We start from the raw sequence: 10,716 nt of genomic DNA, 5'->3' as shown, positions 1-10,716 counted from the left end.
ACAGGCCTGAGCCACCGTGTCCGGCCAAGGATAGTTATCTGGAAAGCATATGTTGTTCTGTATACCACAGCACTTGGACACTTTGCTGTCATAGAAGTGTGTCTGTGCAGGCGTCACTGGCTGCTTATTTAGCTGTAAATAGCATATGACCATGGGCTGTGGCTGGCAAGTATGTGCCTCATCGGTCTCAAGGTGGAGCTGAACGTAAACAAATTTTCTCTGGCTCTCCCAGGCTCCTGCTTCCCTGACATCCCCTCACACACTTCCCTTCAAAGCAGGGCTGTCCAATCTTTTGGCTTCCCTGGGCCACATTGGAAGAAGAAGAATTGCCTTGGGCCAAACGTAAAATACACTAACACTCACGGTAGCCGATGAGCAAAAAAAGGGCTGTGCGTAAATCTCATAATGTTTTAAGACAGTTTACAAATTTGTGTTGGGCCACATTCAAAGCCCGCAGCCCGAGGGTTGGACAAGCTTGCTGCAGAGGCTCCTTTAGATAGGGCTGCAGGGGTGGCGTCTGGCAGCTGTAGCTGGGGGAGAAGGAGGAAGGGCAGGAAAGAATCCTGTTCAGAGCTCCTCCTGTCACACATACAGCCCAGCAGGGTGAAGTGGGAGGGGCTGGTACTGCTGCAGGGGGCTAACCTTGGGGGTGAGGGAGCTGCCCAGAAGCAGAGGTGGGGGACAGAGGCCCCTGGGCGGTGCCCCTGTGCCCACAGCAGGACCCTGGCTCTCCTCCACAGAGGCCCAGGTGGTCTGAGAGGCCCAGGTGGTCTGAGAGAGCCGGGAGAGAACAGGCCTGGTCTGGAATGGAAACCTGCCTTTGTTGCTTTCGAACCTGGGGACTCCAGGGGGCCTTGAAGAAGGGCCTGGGCGGCAGCAGAGGACCCCAGGCAACTGTGCTTGAGCTGGGCACTGACGATGACTGATCACCTGCTGTGTCCCAGGCACTCGCCGGCCCCACGGCAGGAGTCGCTGTGGGTGAGGGGTTGTCGAGCTTCACAGAGGCCGGGCTCTGTGCCAGGGCCCTGACAGGGCAGGAAGCAAATGGAGTCCCACAAGCATGAACCCAGTGCGCAGAAAGGGTTACTTAAAAAATAAGTTCTGTGATAAAATCAAACAGAGTGAAATGCTAGAAACAGGTGGTGAGGTGCAGCTTTGGGGAGAGAGGGGCCCTGGGGGTGAGCGGGGAGCCAAGAGAGAAACAGCGCACTGGAGGGGCCCCAGGCAAAGCCTGCCTGAGTGGGAGGGAGCAGAGCACGAGGGCCCAGGCTTCAGGCTGGGTGGGACTGCCCTGAAGTGCCCTCATGCCCTACGGAGATAGCCAAGGGGCAGATGGAGAGAGGTGGGGGTGGGCTAGGGACAGCATTTCCTGTACACAGGTGGAACCTGGCGGCGAGGGGCCCTTCCCAGAGACAGTTGGAGTCTCTAAATGTCCAGTTTCTTCCCCAAGTCCACACAGCCCACAAGAATCCGCTGGGTCCACGTGGCCCTGCCCAGAGGGGCTTCCCTTCCAGTGTGTGAGGAGCACAGATGCCAGGCCACGTCAGGGAGGCCGGGCCTGGTGGGATCAGGGTGCCCCAGGCCACTGCTGGGGAGGACGTGGAGTTCGTGGCTGGCCCGGTGGTGGGAGGGTGGGGGAGCTCTGCAGGGTCCTGGCTCTGGTGGGCTGGGCAGGTCTGCTTGGGGCACCATCCAGCCGTTTAGCCTCTGATCTGCCAGAAGTGGAAGGAGCACCCCAGGAGACGCCCCGCCCTGCACCTCCAGTCCCTGCTTGATGGCGGCCGGGCTTGGACTGAGCAGGTGCCGTGCCTTCTGCTGACCCCAGAGGCCAGATCCTGTGGCCAGAGTGAGGCATGGGAGTTGAGATCGGGCAGATGAAAACCCAAATCTGAGCCTCCTGCAGGGGAAGGAGGCCCCTCTCCACTGAACATCATGGCCCACAGGGACTGGGCAGGGAACCCGAGGGCCCACACTGGGGACGGGGTCTGGAGGGACAGCTGGGGAAGCAGGAGGAAGGGCAGGAAGGACAGTAGGAGGAAGCAGGAAGGAAGGGAAAGGAGCCGGGCCTGGGATGACAGCAGAGAAGGACCAGGGCCCAGGCAAGGCTTCCTCAGGTGCCTCTGGGTAGAGAGTCCTGGTCTGGCTCAGAAGGCCCAGGCACTGGTCTCAGACCTGCCACCACCTGTGTGATGCTGGGCCGAGCGTTCCCCTTCCTTGGGCCTCAGTTTCCACCGCTGTAAAGTGGGGAGGGGTGAAACTGAAGCTCTCCCCAGCCTATCGCAGTCATTAAGGAGAGAGAGGCTGTGGTCAAGGGCTGTGGGGCATTGAGGAGACAAGGCCGGTGCTCTCAGAGTGGATGGGGCCCAGGAAGGGGGTGGTGTGCACCATGGGGGAGCAGCCTGGGCCTATGGGCTCCCCAACCATGAGCTCAGAAGAGGGATGTGTGCCGAGGAGGTGGGGCCAGAGAGAATATTCTAGACCAGACAGGGTGGTCTGGATAGGCTTCTGAGGGGGTGGGTTTGGAGGAGGGGCAGGTGGCCAAGTAGAGGGAAAGCAGGGGAGGAGCCAGCCTGCCTGTGTGTGCCACAGTGTGTGCCTCTCACCCGTGTGCATTGGTGTGTGCATGTGTGTGTGCATGTGTGCCAGTGTGTGTGTGTGTGTGTGTGTGTATTGGAAGATGCCCACGGAGCGTGTCTGCATGAACTAGGATGAGCGTGCATGCTGCACCCTGTCAGGGGACTGGGCCTGAGGCGCTGGGGAGGGCAGGCTGACCGCACACCCTGGGAAGGCCAGGCACTGAGAAGCTTTCCGAGATGACAGGGCAGAAGTGGGCCGGGGAGGAGGAAGGCTCCGTGGGCGGGACTGGAGTGCCTCTGGTTTTGCTGTCTGTCACGCTGTTTCCAGAACAAATGTGTGCCCTCAGCAAGGATGCTGGTTCTTCAGAGGTGTCAGCACAGGCAGCCGGCACCCCACTTCCCTCCCAGAAATCCCCCACGCCTTCTAGCTGGTGCAGGAGCAGGGGGGATCTCCCGTTACCCCTGCCCTGCTGCCGTCAGTTGGCCACCCGCCCCGCCACCTTAAGGAGGGGCAGAGTCAGGGACCAGCCCCGAGGGGGTGGCTCACCCCAGCTTCACTTCCCCCAGCCCTCCTCAGGCAGCCACTGTGCAGGCTTTGGCAGCGGGGGTCACACACTTCACCCAGGAGGCCAAAGCTGCCTGCAGGTCAGTGCCGCCCACTGCCCTAGGGGCCTCCCAGTGGGGCAGGGGCGTGATGGGGGGTCTCAGGGCGGGGTGAGGATGTGATGGGGAGTCTCAGGTGGGGTGAGGCTGTGATGGGGTCTCAGGTGGGGTGAGGCTGTGATGGGGTCTCAGGTGGGGTGAGGCTGTGATGGGGTCTCAGGGTGGGGTGAGGATGTGATGGGGAGTCTCAGTGGGGTGAGGCTATGATGGGGTCTCAGTGGGGTGAGGCTATGATGGGGTCTCAGTGGGGTGAGGCTGTGATGGGGTCTCAGGTGGGGTGAGGCTGTGATGGGGTCTCAGGTGGGGTGAGGCTGTGATGGGGGGTCTCAGGTGGGGTGAGGCTGTGATGAGGTCTCAGGTGGGGTGAGGCTGTGATGGGGTCTCAGGTGGGGTGAGGCTGTGATGGGGTCTCAGGTGGGGTGAGGCTGTGATGGGGTCTCAGGTGGGGTGAGGCTGTGATGGGGAGTCTCAGTGGGGTGAGGCTATGATGGGGTCTCAGTGGGGTGAGGCTGTGATGGGGTCTCGGTGGGGTGAGGCTGTGATGGGGTCTCGGTGGGGTGAGGCTGTGATGGGGTCTCAGGTGGGGTGAGGCTGTGATGGGGTCTCAGGTGGGGTGAGGCTGTGATGGGGTCTCAGGTGGGGTGAGGCTGTGATGCAGTCTCAGGTGGGCTCGGGCTGTTGGGGGTCTCAGGTGTGGCTGAGGCTGATGAAAGCTCAGAGCCTGTGTGTGGGTAGCAGCTTGTTGGAGTGTGGGATGTGACATCTAAAAACAAGAATAAATACCCCCGTGCTGTGGCCCTCAGGTAAACAGCTGCTTTTGTGAACTTGTGTCACTCACAGCCCCATCCTGGGTCTGGGGTGTGCTGTGTGGGGTCCAGACACAGTGGGGTGTGCTGTGTGGGATCCAGGCCGAGTGGGGTGTGCTGTGTGGGGCGCAGGCCCAGTGGGGTGTGCTGTGTGGGGCCCAGGCCCAGAGGGTCACAGGTACGGGGCACTCTTTGGTGCCTGGGCCACAGGGATCTGCACCCCCACTCCGTGCCGCCACGTCTTCAGCAGTGGTTGGGGCCTGTGCTCCCAATCCCAGGCCAGCCAGGTACTCGGGGGTCTGGGTGGGTTCCTGGTCCAGACAGTGGGAAGGGCTGGTGAGGGACTCCAGTGTGGCTGGGATGCCTGTCTACGGCCAGGTTTCTCTCCTGGATTGCTCAGTGCAGAATCAAAGGGCACTTTTCTGCTTTTGTGTGCAGAAGCCGAGGCTGACCTTGTCATCAGAAGGGGAAGCGGGGCCTCCTACATGTGCTGCTGGCTCCTATCTTCACAGCCTCCTGGGCAGAAAGTGGAAAGGCCCTATCCCCATGGTCCCCGGCAGCGGGAGCTCCCTGAGACTGATGGTGTTGGTGTCTGTTGAGGAAGACCAGGCCTGAGGATCTGAGGCAGGAGGCCAGCTACGGTCCGCAGCCTGGACGGATTCCTGTGCGGGGCTGGGGCAGTAAGTCGGCATCTGTGCTGGCCATGTTAGCTCCCGGGACCCCATGCTGTCGGGGCTAAAACCTGGGTCTGGATTTCCTGAACTTTTTTGGGAGGCACCCCAGGGGCAAGACAAGGACCCATGAACAGGGCACTTCTTCAAAGCCTACATACACCTTGAAACTCTTGCAACATTTGCATTTTTCTCCCTAATAGTCCAGTGTTTGTTTTATTATAAACAGGAAAATTTAAATATTGTAATTAGACTTTTTTTCTTCTTCTTACACACAAGGTTTCACTTTGTCTCCTAAGGCTGGTATGCAGTGGTGCCAGCATAGCTCACTGCAGCCTCGAACTCCTGGGCTCAAGCGATCTTCCTGCCTCAGCCTCCCGAGTAGCTGGAACTACAGGCATGCATCACCAGTCCAGCTAATTATTATTATTATTATTTTTTTTTTTGGTAGAGACGGGGTGTCCCTATGATACCCAGGTTGTTCTTAAACTTCTGGTCTCAAGTAATCCTCCTGTCTCAGTCTCCCAAAGTGTTAGGATTACAGGCGTGAGCCACTGTGCCTGGCCTGCAGTTAAACATTCCCCCACAGCCACACTGAGGCTAGTAGGCAAGTTACAGCCCTGGGTATGTGTGACTTGACAGCCCCTTGGCAGCCGTGGGGAGGGATCTGGGAAGCTGGGGCAACGGGAAGGGGCCCAGGCCCACGAGCTCTGGTGTCCTCACCTCCCGCCAGGCAGGGTTCCAGGCAGCAAAGGAATCGCCCTCTAGCCATGCAGGCCCCTCCCCTCGCCAGGTCTGCACCCCACCCAAGGCTGGCCCTGAACTTCTGGTGGATTTGAGAGCTCAGGTGGGGAGAGTAGGAGGTCAGTCGCACGAAGCCCTCCCCAACGCGCAGCGCCTGCCCAGCTCAGGTACCTCTGAGGTGTAGATTCTGAGCAGGTTCTGGGATCTCCTGGTCCCCAGCGGGGGCTGCGGCAGGAGCACAGGACCGACAGGAAGGGAAGATCCCAGCGGTTGGTTCCAGTGGGTTCTGGGGATATCCTTGGAGCCTGGCCTTGCTCAAGGTTCCTACAAAGACCCTGGAACCGGGGCAAGGTGTTGCTCATGAATCAGAGAGAAAGCAAGCAGGACCCTCAAGAAGGGAGGAGAGACCCTCGGGCGGGCGCGCGGCACTTTGCACTCGGGGCAAGGGCAAGCAGGACCCCCAAGAAGGGAGGAGAGACCCTCGGGCGGGCGCGCGGCACTTTGCACTCGGGGGAGGGGCTCCTGAAACTTGGAAGTCAGCAAATGCCCGCCTACTTCACTGGAGATGGGAACTAAGGAGACGGAACGAAGTCAGACGGCAGAATGTTTCTGTTTTTGGCTGAAACCTGTGCCCTGTGTCCCTCATGGACTGGGGACCTGGAGTTCCCGGGGGCCACCATGGGGGAAAGGCATCCCCAGCAGCTGCAGTCACGGGGTTTGGGCGCTCTCCCCTCTCCTGATTTGGGGGAACTTGGGTGCTCCTCTAGGCAGAGGGAGGAGCAAGGCCGTTCGCTGTGGACTGAGTCCTTCCCACCTTCCATACCAGCCCAGCAGGAAGCCACTGAGGGATGCCCCACAGGACAGCCTGGTGGTAGGGGAGAGTCTTCTCCCACCCCCACCCCTCCAGGCTCTTCCTGGACCCACTGAGGAGCCCAGGCAGTGGGACGTGTGGCTGTGAGTCCCGGACTCTGGGCGCTCGCCAGCAGCTCCATCTCACACCTGCCTGCGTGCAACACCAGCACCCCTTATGATGAGGGAACAAGTTTGCCCAGCTGCAGGGGTGGCTGAGCCAGGATGACTCCAGCCCATGTCCAGGACACCAGACTCTGCCCAAGTCCATCCGGGGCTGATCTCAGCCTTCCTGGGCTCTGTTGTGGAGGGTGCTGGGGACAGTGAGAGGCTGGCATGGACAGCGGAGGGGTGGCTTTGTGAGTGGTCCTGATAGTGATTGAGAGGAGGATACTCAGTTCCACCCCTGGGTGGCCCCTGAGCAGCACAGCCAGGGCCTGGAGGGGCAGGGCTGCCCTCATGGGCTCTGACCCCTGAGAGCTCAAAGGGTGGACCCCATATCCCAAATGTGGGACTGAAATGGGGACTCAGGCTGATCCAGGCAGGACCTCCAGAGCTCAGGACTGGGTGGTGAGCTCACAGGGAGGGAGGGGCAAGCCAGAGTCCCAGCTGTCCTGGACTCTGCTGTGGGAAAGGGCTGATGCAGGTGTGGAGTCAAATGTGGGCACCTCCTGCAGCCAGGTCCCGGGAGGGGTGGAGGGGCCACCCTGGGCTTTGTCCGGGAGCCTGGTCTTCCCATCCTTAGACTGACAGGTGCTGCTGCCTCTGAACCCTCCCTGCTGAGAGCTGAGTGCTGGGTGAGGCTGGCGGCCCTTTGGGTTCCCTGTCCAGGATTTGCACTCTGGAGGGTAGGGCTTGCTGGGTTGGGGACTGGAGGGGGACGTGGAGCTCCTTCTGCCTCCCTTCCTGCCCCATGACAGCAGGCAGGTCCCAGGAGAGAAGGGCTCAGGAGATAGGAAGAGGATCCGTCCAGGGGTTAGACCTCGAGGGTGACTTGGAGTTCTTTACGGCATCCATGCTTTCTTTGAGGAGTTTTGTGTTTGTGGATGTGAGGCCGAGGTGGGCGGAGTGGGGGCAGTGCCTCGCTCCTCCCACTCGCCCTCTGCTGACCTCCAGCTCCCTCTGCAACCCCAGGACCATGAATGGCACCTACAACACCTGTGGCTCCAGTGACATCACCTGGCCCCCGACCGTCAAGCTGGGCTTCTACGCCTACTTGGGCATCCTGCTGGTGCTGGGCCTGCTGCTCAACAGCCTGGCGCTCTGGGTGTTCTGCTGCCGCATGCAGCAGTGGACGGAGACCCGCATCTACATGACCAACCTGGCGGTGGCCGACCTCTGCCTGCTGTGTGCCTTGCCCTTCGTGCTGCACTCCCTGCAGGACACCTCAGACACGCCACTGTGCCAGGTCTCCCAGGGCATCTACCTGACCAACAGGTACATGAGCATCAGCCTGGTCACGGCCATTGCCGTGGACCGCTACGTGGCCGTGCGGCACCCACTGCGCGCCCGTGGGCTGCGGTCCCCCAGGCAGGCTGCGGCCGTGTGCGCGGTCCTCTGGGTGCTGGTCGTCGGCTCCCTGGTGGCTCGCTGGTTCCTGGGGATGCAAGAGGGTGGCTTCTGCTTCAGGAGTGCCCGGCACAATTTCAGCTCCATGGCCTTCCCGCTGCTGGGATTCTACCTGCCACTGGCCGTGGTGGTCTTCTGCTCCCTGAAGGTGGTGACTGCTCTGGCCCAGAGGCCACCCACTGATGTGGGGCAGGCAGAGGCCAGCCACAGGGCTGCCCGTATGGTCTGGGCCAACCTCGTGGTGTTTGTGGTCTGCTTCTTGCCCCTGCATGTGGGGTTGACGGTGCGCCTCGCTGTGGACTGGAACGCCTGTGCCCTCCAGGAGATGCTCCGTCGTACCCTCTTCATAACCAGCAAGCTCTCAGATGCCAACTGCTGCCTGGACGCCATCTGCTACTACTACATGGCCAAGGAGTTCCAGGAGGCGTCTGCATTGGCTGTGACTCCCAGTGCCAAGGCCCATAAAAGCCAGGCCTCTCTGTGTGTGACCCTCGCCTAGGAGGCGTGCGGTGGGCACTGTGGGCCAGGTCTTGGGGGCTCCGGGAGGTGCTGCCTGTCAGGGGAAGGTGGGACCAGCAGTAAGGAGCCCGGGATCAACCCTGAACTCACTGTGCGCTCTCTTGGAGCCTTGGGTGGGCAGGGATGGCCCAGGTACCTGCTCTCTTGGGAAGAGAGAGGGACAGGGACAAGGGCAAGAGGAGGGAGACCAGAGCAAGGCCAATGTCAGAGACCTCTGGGATGGGGCTTCACACTTGCCACCCCCAGAACCAGCTCACCGGGCCAAAGTGAGTTCCTGCTGGCTAGGGTGCAGCCTTGAGGACACCTGCTGCCACCCCTCGGGGCTGGAATAAAACTGCCCACCCAGAGTCAGTCCTGGTGGGGCCCTCTGTGTTGCCCACTCATGTGGTGGGAGGCAGGGAGGGAGTGCGTGGCTCAGAGGGCCAGCGGACATCTTCCAGGGACCCTTTGGGGCTCTTCACTCTGAGGCCCCCTTGGACCCTTTGACACTTTCCCACCCCCACCATCTGAAGCGTGAGCAGGGGCTGTTGGAAGCTCCTGGCAGGACCGCACTAGAGGCCCCCAGCCCAGGTTTCCTTGCTCAAGACAGGGCTGGGAGTGGCTGATCTCCATGTAGGAGCTGCACAGCAGTGCAAGGAGGGGGGACCAAGGTCAAGCAGGTGAGGGTGGGTTGGGGTGGGTGGCAGAGAAGGGGTGGCCAGGATCTGCCAGGGGACCCAGCCCTCTTCTCCTTCCTTCAGGGAAAGGCTGGAAACCATGTCTGGCAGGGGTAGGGCCTGGGTGCCCACCCAGGTAAAGGCGGGATGTCCTGCTGGTTTCTGACTTTCCTGTACTTCTGCATGGAGAGCATCTCAAACCCCAAGCTGGATCGACGGGGCACTCTAGAGACCTTCTGCGAGTGTGGGCCAGCACGGCCGGGGCTCAAACCCCATCCTGTCATTCCCATATTGCAAGTCCACCGGCACCGCCCCACCCTGTTCCACGTTCCACAGGACTGGAGAGAGATGGCAGTCATGTTGTGGCAGGGACATGGCACAAGCATGCAGCTGATGGCATCTCACAGGACCCCAGGCTCTGGAGAGCCCATACCTAGGAGAGCCCCATAAGGGCCCCGTGCCTAAAAGGGTGCATCCCAGGTGGGCCCATGCTCAGGAGGGTCCATGTCTAGGAGGGTTCTGTGCCCAGGAAGGTCCATGCCCAGTAGGGTCCGTGAGCAGGAGGGTCCCACTGCCAGGAGGGTCCTGTGCCCAGGAGGGTTCTATGCTCAAAAGGGTCCCATGTCCAGGAGGGTTCATATCCAAGGGTGTCCATACCTAGTGGGGGGTCTATGTCCAGGAGGGTCCCATGCCCGGGAGGGTCCATGCTCAGGAGGGTTTATGCCCAGGAGAGTTTATGCCCAGTAGGGCCCCATGCCCAGGAGGATCACGTGCACAGAGGGCCCTGTGCCTAGGAGGATACATGTCCAGGAGGTTCCATGCCCAGGAGGCTCCATGTCAAGAAAGATTCATGCCTAGGAGCGTTCATGTCCAGGAGTGTCCCTGCCTAGGAAGGTCTATGATGAGAAGGGCCCATGTCAAGGAGGGTTCATGCCAGGAAGGTCCAGCCCAGGAGGGCCCATGTCCAGGAGGGGTCCATGCTGAGGCAGGTCCATGCCCAGGAGGGTTCTTGTCCTGAAAGGTCCATGCCTAGGAGGGTCCACACACAACAGAGCCCTGTGTCCAGGAAGGACCATGTCCAGTAAGGGCCATGCCCATGAAAGCCTCATGCCTCATGCCTAGGAAGGCCCATGCCCAGGAGGGTCCATGCCCAGGCCAGTTCATGCCTAGGAAGGTTTATGCCCAGGAGGGTTCTGTGCCTAAAAGTGTCCATGCCCAGAAAGGTCCATGTCCAGAAGAGTCCATACCCAGGAGGGCTGATATGGTTGTGTCCCCACCCAAATCTCATCTTGAATTGTAATCCCTATAATAACCACAGTCCCCATGTGTCAAGGGAGAGACCAGGTGGAGGCAATTGGATCATGGGAGCTGTTTCCCACATGCTGTTCTCATGATAATGAGTGAGTTCTCATGAGATCTGATGATTTTATAAGGGGCTCTTCCCCCTTCACTTGGCACTTCTCCTTCCTGCTGTCTTGTGAAGAAAGTTCCTTGCTTCCCCTTCAACTTCTGCTATGATTGTAAGTTTCCTGAGGTATCCCTAGCCATGCTGAACTGTGAGTCAATTAAACCTCTTTCCTTTAAAATTACCCAGTCTTGGGCAGTTCTTTATAACAGTATGAAAACAATGAAAACAGACGAATGCAGCAAATTGGTACCATAG

The 10,716-nt window shown here is 60.1% G+C and overlaps 1 protein-coding gene across 3 annotated transcripts; it reads left to right on the top strand.

Annotated features, from left to right (window-relative positions):
- The first annotated feature begins 2,880 nt into the window (after window positions 1-2,880).
- Window positions 2,881-8,753, top strand: GPR35 (G protein-coupled receptor 35). 3 transcript variants are annotated; one of them, XM_030916905.1, is made up of 3 exons: window positions 2,881-3,221; window positions 4,484-4,725; window positions 7,426-8,748. In XM_030916905.1, the coding sequence occupies exon 3, from the start codon at window positions 7,448-7,450 to the stop codon at window positions 8,375-8,377; it is 930 nt and encodes a 309-aa protein (XP_030772765.1). In that variant the 5' UTR covers window positions 2,881-3,221; window positions 4,484-4,725; window positions 7,426-7,447; the 3' UTR covers window positions 8,378-8,748. The 3 variants fall into 3 exon arrangements, with proteins under 3 accessions (XP_030772765.1, XP_030772764.1, XP_010357423.1); XM_030916904.1 differs by having other exon boundaries at window positions 2,883-3,221; window positions 7,444-8,748; XM_010359121.2 differs by lacking the exon at window positions 4,484-4,725 and having other exon boundaries at window positions 2,883-3,221; window positions 7,444-8,753.
- The last annotated feature ends 1,963 nt before the right edge of the window (window positions 8,754-10,716 follow it).

The sequence above is a fragment of the Rhinopithecus roxellana genome, chromosome 14, assembly GCF_007565055.1.
Source record: "Rhinopithecus roxellana isolate Shanxi Qingling chromosome 14, ASM756505v1, whole genome shotgun sequence".
Classification (NCBI taxonomy): domain Eukaryota; kingdom Metazoa; phylum Chordata; class Mammalia; order Primates; family Cercopithecidae; genus Rhinopithecus; species Rhinopithecus roxellana.
Note: the sequence above shows the minus strand (reverse complement) of the source record. Positions and strands in the feature narration are given on the sequence as shown.